We start from the raw sequence: 27,999 nt of genomic DNA, 5'->3' as shown, positions 1-27,999 counted from the left end.
TAGCTGTAGTATGTTCAAAATATTAAGAAACACAAATTCAGAGATGAAACCACCTTTGAAAGATAATTACGGATCCATTTGCAGCATATACTAATGGACTAGGTTTTTACTTCTAGGACTAAAACCTCAAGGAATGTGCTGATACTGATTAGCTCTGAGCAGAGGTCAGGATGTGCACACTTCCAGAGTCAAAACTCAAGCAGACCAACTGAACACCAATCCTGTCTTTTAACTGTTGAAATGTTTACTCGTAACCCTGGGCTTTCTTAAGTTACTAGAATGCTAGACCTTAGCTCTTGTGCTGGAGTAATGATTTAGGCTAGGAGAGTCATTTTGTCTAGAGTTTGGTATAAGCAGATCTTTTTTTTTTGGTGGTGGTGGTGATACTGGGGTTTGAACTCAGGGCCTCATGCTTTCTAGGCAAGTGCTCTGCCACTTGAGCCATACCCTCAGCCCACATTGTTTTTTATTTTTAGAAATTACTAAACTCCGCTGGTGCCATGGCAGATCCTTCCTCAGTTCCAGAGGCTTCTTCTGGAGTCTGCAGTTCTTGACAGTGGTACTTCACTTTCAGTGGTTTGCCAGGGTACCAGACCAAGTGAATACGACAGGGAACAATTTCCTAGGAAAGAAAGTTCTAAATATCATAACCTGTAAGAAGTTACAGTAAAAACATTTCTCCATACAATTTTGTATTTTACCTGTGTTGAGAATTCATGAAGCAGAACAGTATAATCAAAATCAATTGCACCAGCACTAGTTTTCTAGAGGAAGAAAAAAAAGAGTTACTGTGACAGATATAGTGGATTTCTGTGAGCTTAGAATTTGGGAGGCTTAAGTCACGTACATCTTGCTTTGAATGAGTGCCTCAGCTCTCCTGCTTTTAGACTTCAGCCTTACTTCCTTTGGTAGTACTCTGCATCAAGATAAAGAAGTCGTGGATTTTTATTTTGGTTTTGTCACTGGTTTTGAAAGCCTGGTTGAATGTCTTCATTACTTTTCTCTTTGATTTTACAGTTTTTGAAGAAGACCAAGTCTGTGGGGTAGGAGGAATGTTAATAGTCCTCAGGGATCCGAATGCAGTGTGCGCAGCAAGCTGGTGGGTTAGCCCTAATCCGCTAGGAGGTGAGTCAGCAGAAAAGGCAACCAGTGCTTCTCAACTTTCTTCTGTGGGCTAGTTCTGTGCTGAGCACTTCGTACCTGGTCTCCTGGTTCTGTCTGACAGCAGGATCGATCAGACACCTCATTTTACAGCATGGTTATAGCTATGGGTTTATAGCTACTGAGTGACAAGTGAGGATTCAAACCTAGATCCACTGACTCCAGTACCCACTTTCTTCATGTGTACTATACAAAGTTCTGCCACACTTTCTAAAACCAGTATGTTAGATCTTTTTTTGTTAGGCAGGTAATTGTCTCATCTGATTTACCTGGTTTCTTTAAGTTTCTATTAGTGACTAAAAAATTTTGTCTGGGGAATAATAACCCAAACATTGTATCCACATATGAATAAGAGAAATTAAAAAATAAATAAATAAATCTGTACTGGACATGTGTGGACTTTTTTCCTTTTCATTATTCCCTGTACGGTAGGACAACTGTCTACATAGCAATGAAGTATATGGGAAATGTGTGTAGGCTATATGCAAATATGCCATTTTATATAAATGACCTGAACATCTGTGGATTTTGCTACTGGAGGGCCTAGAATCAATCTCCTCCAGATACCAGTGGACAACTATATCTGTCTGGTATTGTTTTGTGGGTTTAATTAGCCTTATTTGATCTTTATTTGGTGACTATCTTGACGTTGGAAGGAAATAATTATCTGTCCTACAGCGTTCCACAACAGCTGCTATGTTGTGTGATAGTTGTTTCAGATTGTCTCACACTTCTGTACTCTTGGTACTGCTTCTCAAGCCTGACTGTGAATTGTGTTTTTATAATTAAAAAATTGATTTTATTTATAAATTTAAAAGTCTTTTTTTCAGGACAATGCCTTCTTATTCTAGAAGAAATCATGGCTGTCCCTGGTTTTCAGGCAAAAGGCAGAGCTTGAAACAAACAATGAAATTCCAACTGCATTAGAACAAGTGTTATTTTTAATGCAAAAACTTGAGTTATTATAATTAAGACCTTCCTCAGTGAAGTACTGAAACACCCTTAAATTGCTGTTCTTATAAATTCTTCCTCCTCTAAGAGGAGGCATCCTGAAACCAACACAGAAAGCACAGCTTATTAAGGAGCTGCAGAAGAGAACAGTGCACTTCCCAGTCTGGTAAAGGCTTCCAGGATTGGACCGCCCTCACCAGGTCAAGCTCTGCCAAGAAGTCATTTTTATATTCAGAAATAATCTCTGGCTTTTATTCAAATCATCGCAAATGCCAGATCTTTGTAGTCCAAATTGATCATGATTTATTGTTACATTTTTTGGTAACTTTGCTTTTGAATCTTCCTGGAGACAGACTGGACATGTTTTGTTTGTTCTCTTGTGACCCGTCCTCCCCAAAAGAGAGAATAAGCCCTAGCAGAATCAATGTGGTTTTACTAAAGAGTAAGAAGGCTTAAGTGATTACTATAAACTATTCTTGGCAGGGTAGGTGAGGTGGTTTCTATAACACACTTTTAGCTAGTATTCGAGTTAGTGTCAGTATTGAGCTGTCCAATAATGATGTTTGCTGGGTAGACCAGCTTACAAACTATGTACAGATTGGTAAGATTTGGGTCAATAAGCAGTTTTACTTTTCTCTATTCATATTAAAGGCTGAGAGGAAAGGGAAAGTCTTTATGTGGTGTCTCCTAGCTAGTGTACCTTCCAGTTCTTGGTATGGTTTTTGTGGTATTGGAATGGCATCTGTTTCAGTTCTAAAGAAATAATTATGCTAGTAAGATGACTCTTACAGTGTAGTTGTGTTTCAGTTCTTTTCTTTGCACACTCTTAGGGATATGGGTTTTTAAGCTTGCATTTACTTACATAATTGCTTAAAAGATGAGTTTAACTCTGAACATAAAGATAATGATTCCCACTCAGAAAATTTTGAAAAAATATAATCCCCGTACTTTTCTTGAGCTCCAGTCACTTTCTGCCTGTGCACTGTCTTGGCTTTATCATCTATGTCGTCCTGCTGCTGGTCTCTCAGAATTGTACTTAGACCTTTAACTCTTAGTGACTTAATAAAAAAACCACTGCTTGTTTTGTTTGTTGCTTGTATTACTTTTTTGCTGAAAAAAAAATCGTAGGAATCATTGGTGGTCACTGAATGACAGATTTGAAAATCTATGTGGCTATGAGCATACAAATACTTTTCTTTAAGAAAACTCTAAGCCAAAATGTATATTAAATGTTATATTTGGTTTGCTATTACTCATTTAAGAGGCCCTATAATATGAAGTGCCAGCAAGTCAGTTGCATGTTCATCCATTATTTACCCAGCAACATCACTCACTCACATGGGCATTTAGCCCACAGGGTAAAGAAAATCTAAAGTTCTTTACTCAATGACCCATTCACCCTCATTTTTGTTTTTTTAACCATGTGGTTTACATGTATGTCCCCCCTTTCCTGCTTTCAGAGAGGAGGGATCCTATTTGATAAAAGAACTAGTGCGGTTTCCTGCCTTGTTATATAGCAACACTTAATTCCATAGTCATTTCTATTAAAAAAACACTCTATGAGGGGGGAAAAGACAAGGAAAGAAAAAACAGTTCTGACTGATGTTTTACAAGTGGCTTTTGGAAGGTACACCAGACTATTAAGCTGACTTAATGCTGGGCAAATCCCTATACCCAGAAGATACTGATGATCTACCCATGGGTAAGTCCGTGAAAAAATGGGTTTAAAATTGGCACTTACAATTAGTTCAGCTTGCTACTCTCAGAGAAGTTGAATTTATTTACCTGGAAATTCTGTTTTCTCCATACATCACACTCACCTTGACAAAAAACCCACCCTTTGCTAAATCCAGCTCTTTGCTTACTTAGCACCCATACCCACACAGCTGAGAGTGGCTGGTGCTTTGAATCCAAACCTTCAGGCAGCCTGTAGGGCTGCATGGCCACACTCAATGCTAGCTCTCATCCTCGCTCTCAGTTGATGACTACCTTTTTCATTGAGAAGACAGAGCAGGTAGCAGAGAACTTTCACTCAGTCTCACGTGGGCAGCTACCTCCTACCAGCATCTGGCTATTGTTCTCTGCCCCCTCCAGGTGAGCTGTGTTCCTGCCTGAGAGTTAAAGTTTAAGGGTCCAGGATACAGTCCTTATATACCTTGCTTTTCTGTCCACACTATTACCTGTGACTTACTCCAGTCTGTGGCCATCCCCATGGTCACAGTCATGACTCTAGCCCATTCCTCTCCCTTGAACTTCAGCCTCTTATGTCTGATATCATTCTTTTCTTGGTGACAGAATATAACATGTCACAAATCAATTTTCACCAAATCTGTTTCTCCCATAGTCTTCCCCAGTCAGTAAATAAAACTGTACTTCCAGTTTCAGCCAAGATCCTAAAATCATCCTCAACTCATTTTCTGATACCTATATACAACCCATGGGCATATACTGTCAGTCTACCAGAATCCAAACTCTCCTCACCAACTCCATTGTTTCCATCCTGTTCCAGACTACCACAAGGCCTCTCCTAGATTGTCGCTGTACTTTCCTAGTCTTCCTGTTTGCTCCCTTGTCTCCCTAAAGTCTGTTCTCCACACAGCAGCCAAAATGATCCCATGTAAGTCACAGCATGTCACTCCTAAACTAAAACCCCTGTAATAGCAGGTAAAAGAGAAAAAGACAAAGCCCTTCTGATGGTCTCCAAGGCCTTACATGAACAGATCCCCTCCACTTGCCCTCTATTCGATCTTATCTCCTTGCACAGCCCCTTTTCCATCCCACTGGCCACATTGCTGCCTCAGTTTCCTCTGCCTGAAATTCTCTTTCCTTATGGGTCCTGGTTCAGTCTCAGTTCCTTTTGGCCTCTGCTCCAGTGTCGCTTCTGCTCATATAGGCCTTACTTTAGACTGTATAAGCAGTCATTGTATCAAAACCCTGTCTTCCCTTTTCCCTACTTATTTTTTCTTTGTAGCACCACCATTCAATCAATATATATGTATTTCTTTGTTGGCTCACCGTCTTTTATCTTCTCTCACTAGAATTAAATCTCAGTATCAACATTTGTGTTTTTGTTCACTATTACATCCTCAGTCCCCAAAACAATACCTGGTCCATTGCAGGCACTCAAATATTTGCTAAATGAATGAAAAGTTGTAACAAACTTTTGCCATGAAGTTAGAAATTCCACTAGTTCCATCTAAGAACGCTGCACTGGTTGTGACTCCTGGCACTGGTTAATTTTTGGATTCTTACCCACTGCTTCACACTACTGAGCTGAGCCAAGTAGTAGTGTAACAACTGGGTGGTCTTTTCCCACATCACGTAAGAGCTGCCAAGAAAAGCCAAGTCCCAGATGGGTCTCAGTGAGGGATCGATATGTCCATGACTATCTGAGAAGGAGAAAAAAAAGTACTTTTGTACTAAGGCATTTCTATGAGACAAAATTTCCGAAGTTTAAGTTGAAGAAGTAAGAAATTTACCATATCAGATCATCTCTCACAGCAAGACTTTGAGCCTGGACATGTGATTTTTTTTTATCTGTTTCTGTGTTAGAATGGAGATTAGTCACACAATAAATCTGTTAAAAACAATTTAATGGCAGTTTGCTGTAGTATACACATACAAAGTAAGAGCCATGCTCATACTAAAAGTTAACCTGAAGTTTAGTTCATTGAGAAATACTGTTAACTAGGTAGAAAAGACTATCAGTGATCTCCATGTTACCTGCTGGTTTGGGTCTTTGCGTCCTAACCTGACAAATGTCCTTGTTCCTCACCAGTCAGCGAATTTAATGCTGATCAGTGTATTGGCCACATGAAGAAGTCAGGTGGGTTCTTCCTATATCATTGTTTTTGGACCTAAAATATTTTAAATTCAGCAAATTTTTAAAAAAATCTGCTTCATAACAGTCTGCAGAGGTACATATACAATGCTTATTAATTTACTTTTTTGTAACATTGAGAAACTCAAATTTTAATGAGTAATTTATAAGATAACTTCATAGATATCATTTAATGCAATTTTGTGGAGATATTCTGAGTCTATATTAAGGCCCAATAATAGCACAATACATGGGGAACACTAAAAAGCTTTTTAGGAAATTAATTCTTCTTGGTAAAATGATTTTATCATAAATCTTATTTGTTGGTAGAACTTGACTTAGCTGGTTTGTAATGATAGACAATTCAGAGGTTTTCCCTGATAACTTTGGTACTATGAGAGATACAAAGGTAAGTCTGCCTTTCACGTGTGGACAGCATAGAGACAGAACTGATGTATTCCTTAACACAGGAGACAGCTGAGAAAGCACAGGCAAGGGAGAAGGGTTCCTCAGGCTGGAGAGTTTGGGGGAAGGCTTTATAGAAATGAGATTTTGCTGGGCCTGAAGTCCTGTTATGTAGGTGGGAGTAGGCAGGGGTTGGGGAGAAGAGAGAGAGAGAGAGAGAAAACACCAAGATGGGAGAGCACTTGGCAGATTCAGACTAAGACTCAGTGACTGGTCTTAAAAGAGTATCAGCCCTATTCACAATAGCCAAGTTATGGAAACAGCCAAGATGCCCCACTACTGACGAATGGATCAAGAAAATGTGGTATCTATACACAATGGAATTTTATGCAGCCATGAAGAAGAACGAAATGTTATCATTCACTGGTGAATAGATGGAATTAGAGAACATCATTCTGAGTGAGGTTAGCCTGGCCCAAAAGACCAAAAATCGTATGTTCTCCCTCATATGCAGACATTAGATCAAGGGCAAACACAACAAGGGGATTGAACTTTGATCACAAGATAAAAACGAGAGCACACAAGGGAGATATGAGGATAGGTAAGACACCTAAAAAATTAGCTAGCATTTGTTGCCCTCAACGCAGAGAAACTAAAGCAGATACCTTAAAAGCAACTGAGGCCAATAGGAGAAGGGGACCAGGAACTAGAGAAAAGGTTAGATCAAGAAGAATTAACCTAGAAGGTAACACACATGCACAGGAAATTAATGTGAGTCAACTCCCTGTATAGCTATCCTTATCTCAACCAGCAAAAACCCTTGTTCCTTCCTATTATTGTTTATACTCTCTCTACAACAAAATTAGAGATAAGGGCAAAATAGTTTCTGCTGGGTATCAAGGGGGTTGGCGGGGAGAGGGAGGGGGCAGAGTGGGTGGTAAAGGAGGGGATGGGGGTTGGGGGGAGAAATGACCCAAGCATTGTATGCACATTTGAATAATAATAATAATAAAGAGTATAAAATACATTGGCTTCATACTATGAATGGCCTTGTGTGTTGTGTTGTGCTGTGCCGTGGTGGGGGTGGGGGTATGAACTCTGACTCAGTAGTTGGTGTGGGAAGATGACTTGAGCTGCTGTGTACAGGACAGCTGGAGGAGAACGAAATCGTAGAGACTAGATAGGAGGCTATTGTAGAATTCCTAGGAAGAATACCACAGGCACAAAGGATGGTGACAATCGGTTGGCAAAGACAGGGTGGGACCCAGATGCTTAGTGGTGGTGGCCTTGATAAAAAGCAGCATTTTAACATTAAATTATTAAATGTTAGGAGATGAGGTGTCAATGACCAAAGTTTCTAGCCAGACTCTAGCAGAATATGCATATCTTCTGGATGAAAGTAGTTGAGTTTGGAATTAGCTGTCTTAAACACAGTATCAAGAAAGCCACAGGAGTAGATGGTGTAAAATGCTCACAACAAATTGAGGAGGAGAAGCAAGAAAGCACATTCGTGTTGGTGATCTGGGTGTCCTGGGTGACCTGAGATAGGGTAGTTGAGCTCCACACATAGTGTAGAAACCAGACGGGAAAGGTTGAGGATGAGGCAGTGTGAATAGAATCTCCTTCTGAAGAGTGGACAGAATGAGGAAGGAGATGGGATGGTCATTCTATGAAGCAACAGCTTGACAGAGCGGTGACCTTGACTATCTCTTTAGGGCAAGCCCAGGAAATGGTGATAGTGATGGGGCAAAAATCATGGAAGAAGCCAGACAAAACAGAATCAAGGGGATATAAGTAAAAGGAGCCTTAGAATAAAGGAGATAGTTGGGAAGAGAGAGTTGGTGAGGTGGAAAGAAGTCATGGAAGCACTGTCTCATCCTCAGTAAAGCAGAGGAGAAACTGTCCTGTGGAAGTGCGTGAGGCCAGGCCGTGCTCTGCGCCTGAAGAAGTGGAGCAGCTTCCACACAGCTGTTAAACAAGGTGCGGTAAGAAATTAGAGATGAGTAAAGTGGCATGAGCACCCAGCACTCGGAGAATGGCTTAAAAATAAAAACCTGTAGAGACTAAATCGGAGAGGTGTTGGTGGTCCTGAACTGTTGTCATTCACTGTTCCGTGTTCCTCTATGTGTTTTGGTCCCATAATGCTGACCTGTTAGCTAACATCCAAGCATCTTCACACTTAGAACGGAGCATTTTAATGCTGTTGATGAATGCTCCATGGAATTTCTTTAACCTGGCGGTCATTTTTCTGCCAGCAAATGTTAATCAACAGGGAGCTGAGACTGTTTTTATAGAAGTTATTGTAGAAAGTGTGTCTCTGATTTCCACTTCCTGACTAGAATGTCAGCATTTTCTTCATGTATCTCGTTTCTCCTGGTGTGAACCTCTGGGCCATAAGGATTTCGGAATGTTATGTAATGCAGGACTCTGACATCAACATTATGATAGGACATTTTCTCCTTGTTTACTATTACTGGGTTCCCTTCATCCTAGTTCTCATTGATTGGAAGCTTCCTCCATGCAACTTGCCCTCATCTCACAGTGCTGTTCTTTGCTTAGATTTGTGATATCCAAACCCATTGCCCTTGAAGATAAATGCTTTACACTAAAGCATTTGTACATAATGAGAACTTTTGACAGAAGAAGCACTTTCGGGACAGACTGGACTATTCATAGCTCCTTAGTCTTCTCTGTACATAGCATACCTGGGTTCATTTAGGGGGAGTTTATGAGTTAATTAGAAAAAGCAAAATTTCTATTCATAATAAAAACAAAGTAACTACTTTTCTAAGAGAAAGCCACATGAAGCAAGGATTAGATCTTCTTAAGTACCAGTTATATAACTGTCCAGTATCACGGATTGATTAAACACTGAGCAGAATCTGGTAGGATTTGAACTGGCCGCTGCAGGGATATTTTTCATAGCTTTGACTCAATCTAAAACCAATTCTTTTTTAAGTAGACAGTTTTGCACACACAGACTATCATTGAGTGTTTGCTGAAATGACAGAGCAGAATTGTAAGCTTTGTTACGAAGAGGCTTCCTCTACTAAGATTCTTTGGAGTTTCATAGTAGCCCGATTAAGTTAAACTTTTACAGAATGATCCATATGAGTACACAGGCTCATTAACTGAAGAAGATCCAGTTAGCCCGTGCAACTGAAAAGTGTCAGAGATTTAGTGATCCTGTGGCAAATGTTCAAAGAAAGGTCTTATACATTTTCTAGACTGTCTGAAGAATAGATAAGCTCTATTTCCTGAACTAAAGGGAAAACAGGACCCTAAATAGCTATAGGTTTGTAAGCATTGGTCATTGGCTCACTTACTTCAAGCAGTACCAAGTATAAAAATGTGCTACTCCAATGTAAGGTTTTGAATTGCTCTTGGCACAGGATTTGATCCGAGCTGTTAGAGAACTATTAGGTGAGAATCATCCAAGGCTCTGAATTTTAGAAATGCAAGAAGTGTTTCATTTCTGGGTTCTTAAAAACATTTAGTTAGTGTGAGTAAGTGGGGAACAGAGACACTCAGGAATAGAGGCTGCAGGCCTGCGTGTGCCGACATATGTTTGTCATGGTATCTGCACAATGAGCGAACTGTAAGAGTGTGTGGGATGGAGAGTGTGGTCAGATGTCAAGTTTAATGCTCAAGTGCAAGTCCAGAGATGACTTTTGTGGTTTTGGAAATTGGATTTGCCAGTAAGTGCAGAGCCTCTACTGCTGCCCACACACTGTGTTGAGTGCCAGGACAAATGAGCTCTGCTCCATTCCAGCTGAGTCATGGCAGAGGGCAGGACCTGTCTATTAGAGAAGGCACCACTGCCCATTAGCCACTGCCCAAGATGAGATTAACATGACCCAGTGCCACAGCAAGAATGGCCTGCCCACCCAGCCCTGGTACAGAGGGGCAGAGTATAGGCACTGGAGGGTGTCCTGTCATCTAAAGTTCCCAAGGCCATCACCACTCTAGAAATGTCACCTCAGGCTCTGAACTCGATCCTGAACACTGCACTCCAATATGCATTTCCTGTTGCAAAAACCTCTCTACCTTTTATTTGGAGGTTCAGCTCTTGCTGAAATGAACCCATCCCATTGTTCTGGGATGGGAAATGAGATACAGATAGCTTTTGGTGGAGCTTCTATATTGTACTAGAGATGAAGAACAGGAAAAAAAAACCTCAGCTTTGTTTAGATGATGAGGCACACCATAATCTATAGCTGAATTAAAGTGCCACTCCATGCCTTTTAAGATTTAGTAGTTACACGCATTCCTAAATATAGACATCAAACTACAGATTCATACCAGGTATGCTGCCGATGCCCAAGGGGTTCTTAAGTTGCTTCATCTGTTTGTAAAGCAGGTAATCCTCTTGTTGCTGTTTCTGTTTCTCAATGAGCCTAGTACAGGTTACATTGATGGCTGGTTTGGGCTTCTTGTTCTTGAAAAACACCTGAGCAGAGCATTTCCCCAAACGATCCTCACCTTCCTGAAGTAAAGATTTTGGAATTAAACAGCAAGGCTCCTTATGCCCACCCCAGTGCACACCACACACAAGACTGAGATGAGCAAGTTCACTGCACATGGCACATGCTCTAGCATCACAAGATGCAGCATTCGCTTTATAGAAAGTGATTCTGTGCTCGAAGCTGATGCAATAGTCCTTCATGCTTTGCTGTGGTTTCAAGTCTTGTCTTCTGACTGTGGCCTTGTGTCCCAAAGCTGGGCCTGTTCTAAAGAATACCACTGATGTCTGTGGAGCACAGCTTGGCACAAACTTTTAGCATAGTGGATAATTCGATCTCCACTGTGGACAGGCATGATGGTTAGTTGGACGTTTAGGTTATTAACTTGAACTAAAAGGTGAGGCTGGCTCCTATTAACATTTGTGTATTAGCTCCTCCGGTTCCAGTTTTAAAGACCAAGATACTGAAGTTTAAAGAGGAACCTACTCTGTGTCTCACAGCTAGTAAGTGGTAAGCCAGGATCTGAATTCACTTCTGACAGAGTGCAACTCCTAACTGCTCTCCTCACACTGAGATCTAGTCTAGAAGTGCAGACACAGACCATGGGACTAATTTAAATACCCGAGTGATGCTTGTTCACATTCATATTTAAATGGAGATTTACTGTGTATTAAAAGGCCCATCTTACTTCCAATCTAAAGACTTCGGAGCACAACTAGGCATCTTATGTATGACTCATTTCTAGGATAGTGGTTCTTCTTTACCACTTTGGCCACAGATTCCTTAACCTGAAAATAAAAGCCAGGGAACCTATTCCTGGAAAAATGCACTTGTATACCATCAACACTAGGCCTAGAAATGAGGAGTCACTGGTCATGGGCCATTGGTCATGGCCCTACCTAAACCCAGCCGTAAGCCCCTAGCCAGGCTCTCCTGTTAAAATGTGGTTTGTTGAACATTTGAAGCAATAGCCTTCTTTTCACTTTTCTCTCTCTCTTTTTATTAGCACATATTAATGGTACAAAGTGCTCTTACTTTGTTCATTTCCACATGTACATATAATGAACTTTGATCAAATTTGCCCTATTACTTTTTTTTACCCCTTTTCCCTCTTTTTAAAACCATTTTAACAGGTTTCATTATTTTATTTTCATACATGTATATAAAGTAATCATATTTACTCACACCCCCATCTTCTCCTTTCACTCTCCTCCCACTGGTTCCCGTACTCAAAGAGTCCCCTCATTTATACTTGTGTCATTTTTTTTTTAAGGTCTAGATTCCATATATGAGAGAACATGTGATACTTATCTTTCTTGGCCTGGCTTATTTCACTAATATGATGATTTCCAGTTCCATCTATTTTCCACTTTTGCAGTTGTTTAAACGGGGTGGAGTCCCAGTTAGAAAAGCCTCCAGAAATAACCTTACGAAGAAAAGGCCCACAGGGAAACAAATTGTAATCAAAGTGGAATCTACCTAATAAGCTTGTTTTTGAACTAACTCAAAAAACTGAAATCAGCCTTTCAATGGACAGCTTTCCCCCTATGAGGGCCAGTTTTGAGTGGGAAGGAGTTTCTACAGTGCATTAAGGTGCTAATTATTGGTGCAACCTAGAAAAAAGGTGAAGGGAGTTTTCAGGAAGAAGTGTTATCAAAAAGCAGCAGACAGGGCACCTCATGGTCTCCTTAGATGTCAGCCATCTCCCAGGAAGAGAAAAATAACCAGGTATGGTATCACCCCCTTTTGTTTTGCTCCCTCCCAACCACCTTCCTGGGGAATTAAAGCAGCTTCCTAAAGATGAAAGGGCTCTCCTTTACCTCCTGAAATGGAGCACTTAATTAACTAAGTAGATTAATATACCCGCAGGATCAAATCCAGAGGAGCAGACTGATGGTCAGAATAATCTAGTAATTGTTTTCCTTTTAGCTTTAACCTAATGCTTTCAGTTTGCTACCTTAGAAATAAAAGGCATCTTCCTAATTCTTTAAGAAAGTTTTAATACTTGTGTTAATAAGCAAAATCAAAGTATTTTGTTGCTGCATGAAAACTTGTGAGCCTCCTAGAGTCCTTTGGCTGGGGGAAGTTGCACCTCTGCCTCTGAAGCTCTCCCTTCCTAAAACACTTTGGTGCCACAGGCTGGTGGCTCTTCCTAGGCTGCTTGGACGCAGAGCAACACCAAGAGAATCTGGGTTGGTTTTTCACCTATGTTCCAATCACTGCTTCCCAGCCTGGCCCAGCACAGGGAAGTTCATCTGGCTCTAATTTCCAGGTAAGTTTTCTGTTTGCTTTCTTCTTGAAAACAGGGTAAAGGAAACTTGGAAAAACATGGGCTGCTTGGTGGGCACTGCGGGAGACTACTGATGCCTGTGGCACACACGGGCATCCCTGTTTTGCAGAGCGCCCCTATGTACGTAAGCTCATGGAGTTGGCCTCATGAGCTGGCCTGCTCACCAGAAATGTCACCAGCTGACAGGAAAAAGAACAAGTTGGCATTTGAGAGTGAGTCATTCTAAGGACTCTGAGGTGCTAGGAGGGACAGCAAAGGGAGCTGTGAAATTCTCTCCCAGAGAACCCAAAGAAGGAGGAGATGACGGCTATGTGGATCATTCTAAATGCAACCACAAAAGGCCATGACATTCAAGCAGTTGAATCTTAAGTCTTCTGCCTGGCTCAATTCTTAAATTCTTGAGAACAAGTAGAAAACAAAACTGGAAAAAAACCAGAAAATCTCCAGGCTTTGTTAAGGTTCTCACTTTTTTTTCCAGACTGTATTCATAGGAGTTGTTATAGTATATATCATTAATAGTGGCAGCTTACCTCTGGGTTGTAGTGCTCTGTGCTAAACACCAGGTCAACTTTACATCCCTTTTTTGGATCAACCTGAAATACAGAAACTAAATTTTAGCATAGTGGAAGCGCTACAAGCATCCTCATGTCCAAGAATCACGTGAGCTCTTGGGATGAGAGGGCATGCAAATGGTAGTGGCTGCATTTATACCTGAATGAAATTGGTGATTTCTTAGGAGAGGAAAGATGTCACATTTTGGTCTGATCATGTCATTCTGTTTGCGAGTGTGACACCAGCTCACAAAGAGGGAGGCTGAGAAAGGAATAAGGTTGGGTCCAGGCTGGAAGCTGACTGCCGTAAGAGCAACTAAATGAGAACTAGACAGGTGCAAACTAGACCTGGAGCAAATTCCTTTACATGGTGCCTTCTCCAGGCCTTGATCTGGGTGCTGGGGATAGACGAGGCTCTCCCTTGTCTTAGTCAAATGGGATAAAGGTAACAAATGCATAATAAGTGTGGTTCAGGTGGTGGTAAGTAAAGAAAGGGAGTGGTGGTCAAAGAAGTTACCTAAGACAAGGCAGTCTCGAAGCTGAGATCTGAAGGGCAGTAAGGAAGCAGCTGCACTCAGAGATGAGGTACAGAAAGGAGACCTACAAGTGCAGGTATGAGGTGGAATTTGGAAACAGACCTTTACCTTGTGAGAGGATGACAATTCTGAAGTCCTCAAATTCAGAAGTCCTCTGTAGGTCTCTGCTACAGTTTGGATCTTAAGTGTCCCCCAAAGACCCATGTGTTAAGGGCTTGGTCCTCAGATAAGTGTTATTGGGAGATGGTAGAACCTTTGAGAGGTAAAGCCTAATGAGAGGTCTTTAGGTCTTTGGGGGGTATGCCCTTCAAGTAGATGTGGGACTTCAGTTTTCTCCTCTCTTTTCTGTCCTGGCCAGGAAGTGAGGCTTTGCTCCATCACATACTCCTACCATGATGTGTCAATCAATCATGGACTGAAACCTCTGAAACTGTGAGCTAAAAAACCCCCTTTCTTCTCTATAAATTTTCTCAGGTATTTGTTATAGTAACAGAAAGCTGACTAACAGAACTCTCTTTCCCTTGCAGTTTTCATAGGCAGACACACAGCTAAGCTTTTGAAATGCATGTTTAGCTTTTTTAAACTTTTAGGTTGATTGCAGTGTATATTTTTGGAGAAAATTTAAGCTTATTTTTTTTTTTTTGGTGGACTGGGGCTTGAACTCAGGGCTTCACACTTGCAAAGCAGGCACTCTACCACTTAAGCCACCTCCTTTATGTCATTTGCCATCATTTTTTTTAAGAAAGCAAAATGATCTTTCAATAAAAGGAATTTTATTTAGAGAAGAAAAGGAACTTTGTGATGCATGAAGCTTAAGTTATTTTGGTTAGTCTTGAATAAATTAGACCTTGTAAGCATCAAGTTCCTTTGAGTTTTGGCACAGGCACACAATAAATAAACAAGGTTATTTTATTTTAAAAAGACCAGATACCATCCATTCCTGCTGTAGAAACTGGAGAGGGGAGGATTATGGCAATTATTTTTGTAGAGCATATTTAAGCATGTAAATGTATATATGTTGGGTGGGGGGACTATCTAAGAGCACTGCACAAACAATAGTTTGCTTAGGGTTCATTCCTACTTTTCAAACACATTCTGGTATAAGTTGATGCACTGACTTCAGCTTACCCAATGCACACACAAATTGATCTGTTCACTCATTCCCTTTTGACCACCTACTATGCCAGGCACTAGGGAGATAAAAAGAAATGGGCATGGTGTCCAACTATCAGGAACCTTTTTCTAGGATCATCAGTAGGCTCAATGCTGCCCATGTGCAGGGTGCTGAATGTCAGAAGGATTTCTAGGGCAGGTGAGGCCTGGGCTAACTCTACCTGGTATTGGCCGGGAAAGGGGGTAGTGATGGAGGATAGGAGCTGGTATTCCAGGGGATGATGAAGATGAAGAAAAGATGCTCTGGAAGTGCTGGGAGGTCCTGGAAAGCTTCAGGTTTTATGAAGAGGACTTGGAACCAAATCTGAAAGCCTGAAGGAGCCATATCACACATAACCACAGTATGAAAGGTGTTTCCAAAAGTAGGATGAGACTTAGGATAGTACAAAAGTGAAATGTAGGATCGCTATTTTTATTATTAAAATCTATAGACCTAAGAAAGAGGAAAAACTGTGGAAATCAGAGTCTGGCCCAAGTTGAAGGAGAGGAAAGAATGGTAACATGGATTCCCATCAAGTTTCCTATTAGTCATCTTTCTGTAACGGTGACAAAATATCTGAGACAAACAACTTCAAAGGAGGAAATATTTATTTTGAACCGAATGTAGGTTTCAGTCCTTGGTCACTTGCTCCTATTGCCTCTGGGCCTGTGGAGACACAGTACATCATGGCAGGGGCATATGGTAGAGGAGATCTGTTTATTTCCTGGTGGCTAGAAACAGAGAGAGAAGGGGCCGGGGTCATAATATCCCTTCAAGGACATGCTCCAGTGACCTACCTGTCCCCAACTCCACTCCACCTCTTGAAGGTCCAACTACCTCTCTACAGTGCCACAAGCTAGTGATCAATACAGAGCTGTGGCAGAGGTGGGGGGAGTGGCATTTACACACGATCCATAAAAATGGCTTTTACCTGGGTTTGCTCCTGCAACATCCAATGAACAGGGAAAGGATATGAAGGAGAAATGTATGGCAGTGGCTCGACAGGGTGTCAGGGCCTCTGTCTCATAGGCTCCGGAAGTTTTCTCCCTGCCCATGTTAGAGGGACACAGAACAGTGGGCTTGACACCCCTAGCTGTGTGAATTACATTCACCTGCACAAACTCAAAGAATGGACTCAGAGACACAAAGTCCAGCAGAAGTGACACTTTAATGATGATTTTGCAAGATCAGGTGTCTGGTAAGCAGGCACACCCAAAAAACGGTTACAAGCATTTTATTCCCTAGTGCACAAGTCCCTCGCCCAGTTCCTCACTGGCTGAATACTGTGGGGTGTACAATCTTCCAGGATGTCACCTAAGTTTTATTATTTCCGTACAGGGTATTTTTTCTTCTCCCTTCCCAGTTTAAGTCACATTCCTTTACAATGACAATTGGCCCCTCCCCCAACATCCTGTTTTTCTGAGGACTCTGGATGCATGAGCTTTGTGTCATGAAAGTCTGCTATGCAAACAAGCTACTAGTCATTTTCCACTCAGGGTCAAATGTCTTGCCTTGCAAATGGACCACCACTGAATTTATTTCCAACAGCGGCCACACTGGTCCCATGAACAATGAGTACTCACTGGAGGTAACACTTCTGCTAGCCTGCAGGTTCTAGGCCTTAGAAGGCTTGCTGCTCCAGCCCCAGCCCTCCGCCCCTGCATGTGCCCTGGAGGACCTGGCGGGTGGTCCTGCATTTTCACTCAGGGCTGCACAGTGTAGCTCTAGGTGGCAGCCAGCACTGCTTTTTGGTTGCCAGCTGCTGTGGGGAGCTACGGGAGAGAAGAGGAATAGGAAGCAGAATGGATGGCTTCACTCTGTGGTGCACGGGATGCTGAGTGTTGTACGGGTGGGCTCAGCAGAGGTGGCTAAAGACATGGAAACTGTGCAATGCTCCAGGGAAAACATGGAAGAAGAATCCTGAGGAACATCAGCCTTTTTACATCAATAACAAATTGAGGCATGTTAATTTGCCAGAGGAAAGCATTCATAAGAGTCTTCCTTATTCCTGCGTCTTAAATAGGGGACTTCAACATTGCTTGGCTCAGCAGTTCTTTGGAAATGTGAAGCAAAGTGAGGTCCCAATAACTTCTTTGTAGGGAAAGAAACAGAACTTGATTACCCAAGGCTCTGCGCTGAGTCTGTTGGAGTCTGTCCTTTGGAAAAGTTATTTTCTTTGTTAATTTGATTTCCTTATTTTGTTTTAACTCTACACTCTTAAAAGCATCTACATTTCATCCAAAGTAGGATTTTAATATTTCCAGTTGTATTTTATCATGTGTCAAAACTTAATTGTTTTATCTCCCTCAAATCCCTCTCTATCTGAGTCACAACTTCCACAGCGATTTGCTGGCTCTGGTGAGATAAGCCACAAGGTCATCACAAGGCAGGGCATCAAGACACAGTGCTTTGTGGTCCTGGGGGTTTGAGGATTGGGTTTTACCCTATTTTATATCTTTAACTGGGATTTGAGTACTGGGGTTTGAAGGAATTCAGGCCCTTGTGCTTGCTAGGCAGGCACAATACCACTTGAGCCATACCCCTAGTACTTTTGCTTTAGTTATTTTTCAGACAGGGTCTCAATTTTTTCCCTGAGGCTGAACTGAGACCACCACCTCCTACCTACACCTCTTATGTAGCTGGGATGACAGGCATGCATCACCACACCTAGACTTCTAACTGTCCTTGAATCAAAATATGCTGTGATAAGGAGGTCTTTGCTCTCTACCACCTCCACTTCAGGGTTTACTGAGTGCCCACCATATTCCAAGCACTGTGCTAGGTGTGGGAAACAGCAGGCAAAACAAGAGTATCATTTGCCCTCTGGCAGTCTACAAAGGCTCTGTAGAGTTGATTATTTGATTACAGTCATCTTACAGCTTTGAAAGAATAACTGAAGAACTGATGTAGCTTAGGGATCAGGACAGTGACATCTGAGCTAAACTCTAAAGATTAAGAAGGAACTGACTTTGGGTGGGGAGTGGAGCCAGCAAAGTATCCCACAGAGAAGGAGCAGGAGGCTGTGGGGCATAAGAGCAGAGAGACTGGAGCCAGCATGCTGAGCAGGTGGCAAGGGTTGCTCCTGCAGGCTGAGATCAAATGGGAAGCCATGGACTAGCAGGAAGGATTGTGAAAGGATCCTCTAGCTGGAACGCAGAGAGCTGATGCTGGAGTGAAGAGGTGTGCGTGGTGGGGAGGGGAAATCTAGCTGAGGTTGCAGATGGAGGTGGTAGAGCCTTGAGTCAAGGTAGTGACTATAGAAGTGAAGTATATGGTAGACAGAAACAAATCCCATTAGAAGTAAAAACTGAATGGTTATAAATAGTCATGTTCTGTACTGCAACATTTGGTTAACAATGAGCCACATATACCATGGTGATGCCATAGATTATTATGGACTTGGATACATTCTTATTTCAGGGACGCCATGGCCATCATAACTTTATATTAGAACACATCACTCAGGTGTTTGTGGTGATGCTGCAATGCCAGCTGTACAAAAGTATATTGTGTGACATACAGTACATCTCACTTGACAGTGGTAATAAGTGACTGTTAACTGGTTAATGTTGTTATTAAACTTTTATGTCTTTATTGGGGAATGTGGGGTTTGAACTCTGGGCCTTGCACTTGCTAGGCAGGTGACCTACCACTTGAGCCACATCCCCAGCCCATTACTACTTTAGAGTATACTCCTTCCATAAACCAGTTTACTGTGAAACAGTGCACCATGATATGCCAGCACCAGCCTCACACATCTTGTGCTTATGCATCTCGTGATTGCAGCAAGAGGTCACATTGAATGACCTGTACTATCTAGGTCTGTGTGAGGACACTGATGTTTATACAAGGACCCAGAACATATCCCCACTGTTAGCTGACACATGACTACAATTCCATATCAGAAGCAGTGAGTTATCATTGTGCAACCGTGAGAATAGCAATTGGTTAAGACAAGGATAAAACCAACTATTATTGGTCAGGGTTGAAGGTCACAACTACTCTTGCCTGGCTGATGGAAGACTACCTGGTGTGGCCTGGCTGGGGACAACCTGTATTCTTGGTCAAATCAAGCCTATATATGCGTGTCCTACAATCTAGAAATCCTGCTCTGGGTATGGGTACCAGAGAAACTGTGATACAGGCTGATAAAGGGGCTGACTCATCTGAGGATGTTCACTGAGGCACCGTGTGTAGTGGTGTTTGCTATCCACCCTGGGGAGTAGGCAGGCAAAAATGGGGATACACACTGTGGAGCAGTAGGCAGTAGGCAGTAGGCAGTAATAAAGTAAGCATACATGTGACAGATGGCTATTAAGTGACTATGGATGCTCAGGGCATCCACACTGTGTACAATATAGATTTTACTATGTTGCTCAAATGTCATGCAATTTAAAACATGGATTATTTATTTCTAGTTTTTTCCATTTCACATTTTTATGATCGACTGTGGGTAACAAACCACAGAAAGCAAAATCGTTGGGGGGATTACAATGTAATGACTTTTATACATGCATTAAGAAGCTGAAACTACACGTTCTAATAACAATTCTACTATTTTCAGTTAAAAGCTCTTTATCACAAAACAGACAGCTATTTTTATGTTAATGGAGCAAAGATTTTTCTTCTAGTATGTATCTAGGCTATCTTTATATTAGGCACTATTCAATATTTTGGCTTTTTATTTTGCTTTGTTTTTGATATATTGAGTAAAGTCGTTGAAATATTGGGTATATTAAAAATAAACCCAATAGCTTTTCAGCTTTTTGACTAAGTGTAGCATTTGTTCTTGTCAGATAAAAATAAACCTAAGGAGCTAGATAAAAGATAGAGAATAGATATTTGTTTATCCTAAGAGCACATTCTGCAAATCTGGCTCCCTCTTTAAAGTCACTCAGAACAGCAAGAATTTGAACTTGATCATGTCCTAGACAAATCTTGCTGGGGCTTCCAGAAGGCAGCCACAGAAACACCACTGACTTCTCATTCTGCCAAAAGGTCATACATGGAAAGAAGCCCTGTGCTTTGGGCAAAACACTTCCATCCTTTCCCTTTTCTCTCTGCCATTGGTTACTAAAAGCTAGTCCCTTTCTTTGTCTTGGGGCCTGTCGTGACTTCATCTTAACTTTATGTTTTTATGTGGTGGGCAAGAACCAATGTATGTGGTTAAGAGCTCTAACCTCCTCTCTGCTACACTGGGACCCACTGCTCCAACCAACACTCTGCTTCTAAATGTCTCTCCCAGTCTCATATTGGCAAGAAAACATAAATGTCATCTATTCCAGTAAAAGTGAACTTCTTCATTTTATAAGGTTATGTTTATGAGTCAGGCTCAGTTAGAGACAAATTACTCATTTGTGAATAAAAATTGCTGTGTTGTTCTTATGTTCTGGACAGGGAGAGCTCAGTGTATTACATTATATCCTGGAATTGTCTTATTGCATTTTCCTTCTTTCAGGCAAATCCAGATAGAGCAAATGAAGTTTGTGTTACAAAAGTCAGCTACTCTTGGGTCATGCTCATCCAGTGGTATCCAAGGAGCTCTTTTCACTTAGACACTTTGAATTCACAGGCTAAACAGCAGTGGAGAAGAAGACTGAATACTGTGCATTGACCTCTGGCCAAATCTGGGCATAAGTCCTTTACTTGCAGTGGGAAGCCAGAGGGGAAAGGCCAGAGGCAGTCTCCCTCATTTTGTTCTGTGCTCAGAATGAGACTAAGTAGAAAGGCTGGATGTAACAGGGACATTCAGTGCTGGGTCTCCTCTCTCCTGCTGGGACCTGGCCTCCTGCGCCTAATGCCCCAATAGTAGCAGCATCCTTCCAGCTGCTTTCATTTTAGTGAACAAACATTTAAAATTAGTCCCTAGAAGGGCCCTATGCTCCTGCAATGGAGGAGATAAAGAGATGTGATGCTTTGTGCCCTGAAGATCTTACCACCTAGTCTGGGAGAGGCAGACACACCTGCAGAGCAGAATTAAAGCTGTCTAGTCAAGCGCTAGGTCAAAGCAGCCGATGGTCAAATTCCAAGATGGGAAGTAGAGGGCAGGTGTGAGATTACCAAGGCTGCAAGATAGCAGCAAGACAAGAAGTGGGAACCAGAGCAGCCACTGCCTGTCAGGCAATGTAGGAAGTACCCACATGGGCCCTGGAAGCTGGGTATGGTGAGGCATGATGACCCCCTAGATTTTACACTACAAAAGGAGTCATCTGCTGTGATTAAATTAATGATCATGAAATGGTGAGATTATCCTGGATTATCTGGTAGGCCCAAGGTCACCACAAGGATCCTTGTAAGGAGACAGTGGTGTCTTAACCAGGAGATGCTACACTGCTGGCTTTGAAGAGGGGAGATGGAGCCATAAGCCAAGGAGTGTAAGTGACCTCTAAAAATTGGAAAAGTCAAGGAAATGGGTTCTCCCCCAGAAACCCCCAGAAGCAATGAAGCCCTCTACAACTTGGCTTTGACCCAGTGAGACCCATTTCAGACTTCTGACCTCCAGAGCTACAAGTGAATAAATGTGTGTTGTTTTAACCCACTAGGATTATGGTAACTTGGTACAACAGCAACAGGAAGAAATACAGAGACAGAATGACTTGTGATCCTTAATGTCATGTTCTGGGCAGGTACTTTCCCTCGGCACAGTCATGGATTCACATACATCTTATATACAACTATGGTACCAGGTTTTCTTTCGTAACTTGACTTTACTGGGGGATTGTTTATTTGTATTCAGTCTCCAGCAAAACCATCTAGGTCCTCAAAGGAAGAGTCTGTAGTCACTCCAGACTCTTGGTGGGTAATATTCACCACTCCCATCATAGGTCTTCATTTGGGGCACTACCAGTAACTAGTACTCTGGAATTACATGCATCTCCTGTTTCCCATGTGGAAAGCCAAATATAAAATGTTACGGGCTGGCAAAAAAAATGTGGTTTAAAAAATGCATTGTAAGATGGTTAAAAATATTCCTTCCTGCTAGCAGTTAGCTTGAGTAATAGAAGCAGAGTGCCAAGGAAGCTAAAGTCAAAAATTGTTACCATCCTGGGTTCTGTTGACCTCTCATGCCTCAGGCTAGACTCAGATTCTGCAATCTGAGCCTTCAGACTTGGTGGCTGCAGTGTGATGGGCAGACTGTGCGGGTCCTTTGCTGCAGGAGCAGGGCCGGGAAAGGAGGCACTGCCTCTGCTCTGTGCTCCCAGGATAGCTGGGTCTCACCCCCGGAGCTTCGTGTGGGTGCTGAGGCAAGTGTGCTCTGCCTGTGACCACCACTCTCTCGTGTTCTCTCAGGATGGCTCTATCAGAGATGAGGAAGTTTGACTTCACTCATCTTTCTTCCTGCACAAGCACTGCAGCCTTTTTAATCCTCTTCCTTTTGTTTCTATGCTTGCATAATGTATTGCTTCCCTATTCTGAATGATTACTTCTGAATTATTGATATTAATGGACAGAAGCCTTCAAGAAGGGCAGCAATTAGATGGATGATATTGTACTAGATTGCTACATAGATTGGAAAGTGATCATTTTTCTCAGTGCCTGTGGCCCAGGGGACAAGCTCCACTGCTTCAGACCCCCAGGAACCTGAACCCTGGATGTGCAGTGTCCCTGCCGCCTAGTCTGCACTGGAAGGTGACCTGATGCTTACCAAAAGCCAGTTAATTTTGTTTCCAGACTTGCTTGTGTCATGTGTCCTTACTACCCAATTACAGAATTAAATGCTTTGTGAACTGGAGACAAGTGGGTGCAGACAAATTCCAAGTTAAACCCTTTAGACAGAACTGATAAAGTCAAGTCTCTAACACTTTTGCTGATGAATTGGGTGTGGGTGTGTCACGACTGGGGATCAAAAAGGGAGAAGTGAAATAGAGGATTAGCATGATATTTGTTGCAAGTGCTCACACCATGGCAAGTAAACAAAAAGGGAAATCCCAAGTGGCCCCTGTGGGTGTGTTTTCTTGCTATGAAGACTGCAGGGTATTTCAGTGAAATGGCCCTGGCTCTCTATCAAAAGACAGGAAGTAAATTTACACTTGTCAATTTTTTTTTTTTGGTGGTACTGGTGTTAGAACTTAAGGTTTTGCACTTTACCACTAGAGCCACGCCTCCAGCCCTTTTTGCTCTGGTTAGTTTTGAGGATAGTGTCTCACATTTTGCCCAGGTTGGCCTGGACTGTAATCTTTCTGCTGCTGCTGGGATGACAGGCATGGACCACCATGCCCAGCTTTTTTCCATTGACATAGGATCTTGCAAACTTTTTTGCCTCAGCTGGCCTGGAAATGCAATCCTCCTGATCTCAGCCTCCCAAATAGTTAGGATGACAGGTGTGAGCCACTGGGACCACCTACACTTACTAAATTTCAGAGGAAACAAAGTTTGGGCACAACACAGAGACATGTGCACACAAGCTGGCCTCTCCCACCTTGTTCAACTGTCTCAATTTTAAGTTTCCATCACCTAGTCCCACACCGGTCAGAGGTGTCACCTAAGTTACTAATGCAAACATCAAGTGAGTCTGAAACACGTGACTTTCTCTTGAAGTGTGTGCACAGGAAGACTTCTGTCAGTCTCTAAATGTCTTTGAGAGCACTGATTGTCCGGGTGGTGTCCTAGAACTTGCTGGGTGGCAAGGGAAGGCCACCCACGGATCTGGGAATGGAAGAAACCTCATAGGACTAGATCAGCACACTGCACAACATAACTCCCACAACCTTCCAAAGTCTCCCACCACTCTAATTGTGGTCCTAGCCCATGCCTTGGGATATTAAAGAAGCACAAGCCTTGCTGGTCATGGAGAGATGGTATCAGGCAGGGGCAGTGAGGAAACACAAGCCTGTCTGAGATCTTCCTACAATCAGGAGACCAAACAGAACAGAACAGAATGTTCCCCAGTCCTTGCCACCTCCCACTTAATCTTCAATGCATTTTCTGCAACAGCTATGACCACATTTTACCACTAGAGGACGACAGTGATTCTCAAATGAGGGCTCTGGGACCAAGAAACCAGAGTTGGAATTTAAGAGCTGGAAGAGGTCTTAAGAAACAATTAGTTTCACGGGCTTTCACAGCTTTCTTTTTTATTATTATTTAGCTGAAACCCACAGCAAGAACTGAACTCATCATGATTTGTTTCATGCATATATATTTGAAATGCATTTTGAAATACCACCTGCTTTTGCAATTGACTATCATGATTTGTATCCAAATCATTCCATTAAAAAAACAACAGGGCTGGGGATGCAGCTCCATGGTAGCGCCCATGCCTAGCACTGTGTCAGGCCCTGGGTTTGATCACCAGCACCAAAACAACAACAACAACAACAACAACAAAACTGGTCCCTACTAAAAGTGATTTCATAACTCTTCCTTTGAAGGACCTTCCTGTGAAGCTCCTGACTTAAGTCCCAGCCTCTCTTTTTTCAAAGGAGTGTGCTGACCCCTAGAACAGGAGGGATCCCCATCAGTTGCACTTCTCTCACCCACCCAGCAACCTGCTCACTCCAGGGTTGGTCCTGGATGAATGACAGACATTGTGCACACTGAGCCCTCACTCTACCAACACGCTAATGCATGCAAGCTGAGGGATCCACCAGGTTTCTTTCTCACCAATGGTCTTGCAATTGAAGCAGAAATTCCATAATCCACTGGGTGGAACCCAGTGCTCCTCACTGGGCAGCTCAGTGCTTCAAAACTGAGCGAGTCTCAAAGAGGACTTCCCCAAATGAGCCTACCCCAAATCTGAATCAGAGCCACAAAACTAACCTAGTACTTACCACAATGTAAGTGCTCAAGAAACAGCAAATATATGAATGGCTGCCCCTCAGAGGGTGTGATGCTAACTCACATTTTTATACTTTAAATTTGGTGCATATGCCAGCTGCTAAGACTCTTAAAGCCACCTGGTGTGCATGCTGGCAGAACATGAATTGTTTCCACTCCAAATGGGGAAATAGCCAGAGAAGATTAGATGTAAATCTCTAGGTTGCATGGCTCATTGGAGGCAAAGCAGGGGCTGGAGAGAAGGGTTCCTACAACACCCAGTCAGCTGATTCCCCAAATTCCAGAAAGACTGCCCAAGGCAATCCCCAGTGGAAATCATTCATTCCTAGCCTTTCCCTCTTGTTTCTGCCACCCTCAAAGACCCTGTCATGTCCTTGTCACAAGTTTACCACTCCTGCACCAGGCTGACTTGATTATCTTGAAGGAGGGCTTCTCTTTGGTGGTGATGTTTGGAGTAGGCACAGAAATGGAGGAAAACAATTTTACTGAGTTCCTGTGACAAGGCGGAATTGCCCTGGCGCCCAGAGATTCTTGGCACTGGCCTCTTTCCCTTGGCTCCTGTAACCACACAAATGTTTGAAAATCAGGGAGGAAAGGTAAAAGTAAGCCAGATGACAACAGGAAATCCTTTCTCAGGCTTGGTGTCCTGATTCTACCACATGCTCCCTCCCTCCATCTCACCCATACCTGCCTCTTACTCTTTCTTTTTGTGCTATAAGGAAGTAAGAGAGGATCTCTTGAAGTTCAGGATCACTACATTATTACATATAAAAAAACAGTAACAGAGCTCTTTGTGGAAGACAGAGGGAAGGAGATTTTCTTAATTCACTCAGGTTTTGAGAGCTAGTTTGATTATTCTGTAAAAGATGCCAAGTATTTTATTCTTTCTGAAGGGGTGACTAAATTCATGAAAAATGACAATGAAAGTTATTTTATGGCTTTTTTTTTTTTTGAAAAATGGTCGTGGAAGGAAAAAACATCCTTGGAATTTGAAAACTGGTGTATTTTAGAACTTGCTTTTCTACAGGGAATTTTCCCCCTGATTACCAGGGGGCCAGTGTTCAGTCTTCAAGGCCTCTCTTTGGGCTGGGGGAGATGGCTACTCACCTACCTTAATGGAAAGTTATTGAGCTCTGTTCTCTCACCTCTCTGTTGAGATACTAAAAGGGGACTCAAGACAGCAGACTGTTAAAGCAGGTGACAAGAACACTTTGTCTTTTTCTTGGAACAATTTGGTTTACTCATTCAATAAATCTGGCCATATTAGGTACAGTCTTTGAAGAACCAACATGGAGCATGGAAAAGGTTTTTCCAACCCGTCTGATCCCAAGCTGAGGACAGTCCTGAATGAAAATTCCACCTGGTCACATCCCTGGCTTAATTCCACATTCTTTGAGGCTGTGTGCCTGCAGGTTTGTGGAATATTTGGGGACTGACAGCTGGTCAGTGTGGCTCTCCAGGTTTTGTAACTTTCTGTTGATGAGGAAAGCAGTGTAACTTCACAAACACAGTGCCTTGTAAAGTTCTCTTTCTTCCAGTTCCTAACGAAAGCTACCGCCAAGCTAAGCTCACTCACTCCCACTGGAGGAGTGATCCCGGCACTTGAAAGAAGGTCCTGCCCTGGCCCACGTGTGAACTCCAACCACCGCATCCCCAAAGGCCTTGCATGGTGGCCTGCAATGACCAAGAGCCAGTGAGTGTCTTCGATCTGGGAGCTGGCTTAGATTTTGGCAGGAGCCACGACTGGGTGTCGCCCTCATTGAGCACTGCCACAGGGGCCTACTCTGGGCGCCCCAACAAGATGAAGGCTGTCCTTGGGGCCTGGTGCTCAACCAGCTTCCTGCGCATCCTTCTCTCAGGTACGAGAGCTGTCAAGAGCCCTGACCTGTGAAAAGTCCATGGCCTCGTAAGCGCTGAACAGAAGCAGCCGGCGATCCGCGGCCTCTGCGCGCCGGGACCCCCCGCCCCCGCACGCCCTGGCCTCAGGCGGCGCTAAGGCGTGGACGCCGTGTCCCCGCGTGGCGCGACCACCGCCTCGGTCATGGGCGGGAGCGCGCGCCCCGGTGTCCCCGCCCGCGCCCCGTCGCGTCGCCGCACTCACCCACGCGCGGCCCTCCTGCACGGCGGCCAGCACTCGCAGGGCGCTGGGCGAGCCGGCGCGGAAGTTGAAGAAGTGCAGCGCCGCGCGCGCCGCCTGCTGCAGGATCCCGCGTGGGAGCCCCGCGTCCTGCGGCCGCCCCGGCCCTTCCGCGCGCGCCGCCGGCACGGCCAGCAACAGCAGCAGCGCGAGCAGCGGGGCGCCGGGCCGGGGCGCGGGCGGCGGTTGCCGGCGGGGCTGCATGGACGCGGGCGGCTGGCGGGGCGCTCGACGGAGCCGGGCTCGGTGCCCGCGCACGCGGAAATAAGGCCGCGGCGGCCCCACCCTCCGCCCCCGGGCGGCCGGCGGTCGGAGCCCGGGTCGCCGCTGGGCCGCGCCCTCCCCGCGGCCCCTCCCCGCTGCCCCCGCTCGGTCCCGGGACGACGAGGCGCCTGTGTCTCCGCGGGTGCGGGGACTGGGTCGCGGGGGCAGTGGGCGTCCCCATCCTCCCTCTCCCCCCGCCGCCCGGAGCCCCCTCGCGCCGCTCGGGGGCTTGGCATCTCCAGCCCCGTCCCCCAACCGTGCTGCGATTTCGCAACCCTTGGGCTTCAGCGTGAAGCCACTTTACTCGCCAAGGATTCCCAGCAGGTGAATGAGGGGACAGGTGGAGAAAGGGGAGGCCGCAGCGGGCTTTCCTGGGGGTCACTGATCTTAGAGGTGGAAGAGGTTGCCAGAAGCCCGCGGTGGCAGAGGCTGCAGGTGGACATAGGAAGGGAGTCCGGGACACGTGGGAGAGTGGCAGCTGAGGTGGGCAT

General features: G+C 43.7%; 1 protein-coding gene across 1 annotated transcript; it reads right to left on the bottom strand.

Moving 5' to 3' along the window:
- Window positions 1-289: 289 nt before the first annotated feature.
- Rarres1 (retinoic acid receptor responder 1) lies at window positions 290-27,999 on the bottom strand. The gene is made up of 7 exons (XM_020157330.2): window positions 27,813-27,999; window positions 27,209-27,768; window positions 13,621-13,683; window positions 10,640-10,823; window positions 5,365-5,501; window positions 702-764; window positions 290-622 (listed from the first exon to the last, which is right to left on the bottom strand). The coding sequence occupies exons 1-7, from the start codon at window positions 27,997-27,999 to the stop codon at window positions 473-475; spliced, it is 1,344 nt and encodes a 447-aa protein (XP_020012919.2). The 3' UTR covers window positions 290-472.

The sequence above is a fragment of the Castor canadensis genome, chromosome 5 (genome assembly GCF_047511655.1).
Source record: "Castor canadensis chromosome 5, mCasCan1.hap1v2, whole genome shotgun sequence".
NCBI classification, from domain to species: Eukaryota; Metazoa; Chordata; class Mammalia; order Rodentia; family Castoridae; genus Castor; species Castor canadensis.
The sequence above is the reverse complement of the archived record's forward strand: the minus strand, read 5'-3'. Positions and strand labels throughout refer to the sequence as shown.

Excerpts from the sequence above, each read along its gene's own strand:
- Rarres1 (XM_020157330.2), bottom strand. The coding sequence starts at position 27,999 with ATGCCCACCTCAGCTGCCACTCTCCCACGTGTCCCGGACTCCCTTCCT. Across the intron at positions 10,824-13,620 it reads CAGAGCACTACAACCCAGAG|GAAGGTGAGGATCGTTTGGG; the intron begins GTAAGCTGCCAC and ends TCTTTACTTCAG. Across the intron at positions 765-5,364 it reads TCAGTAGTGTGAAGCAGTGG|AAAACTAGTGCTGGTGCAAT; the intron begins GTAAGAATCCAA and ends TTCTTCCTCTAG.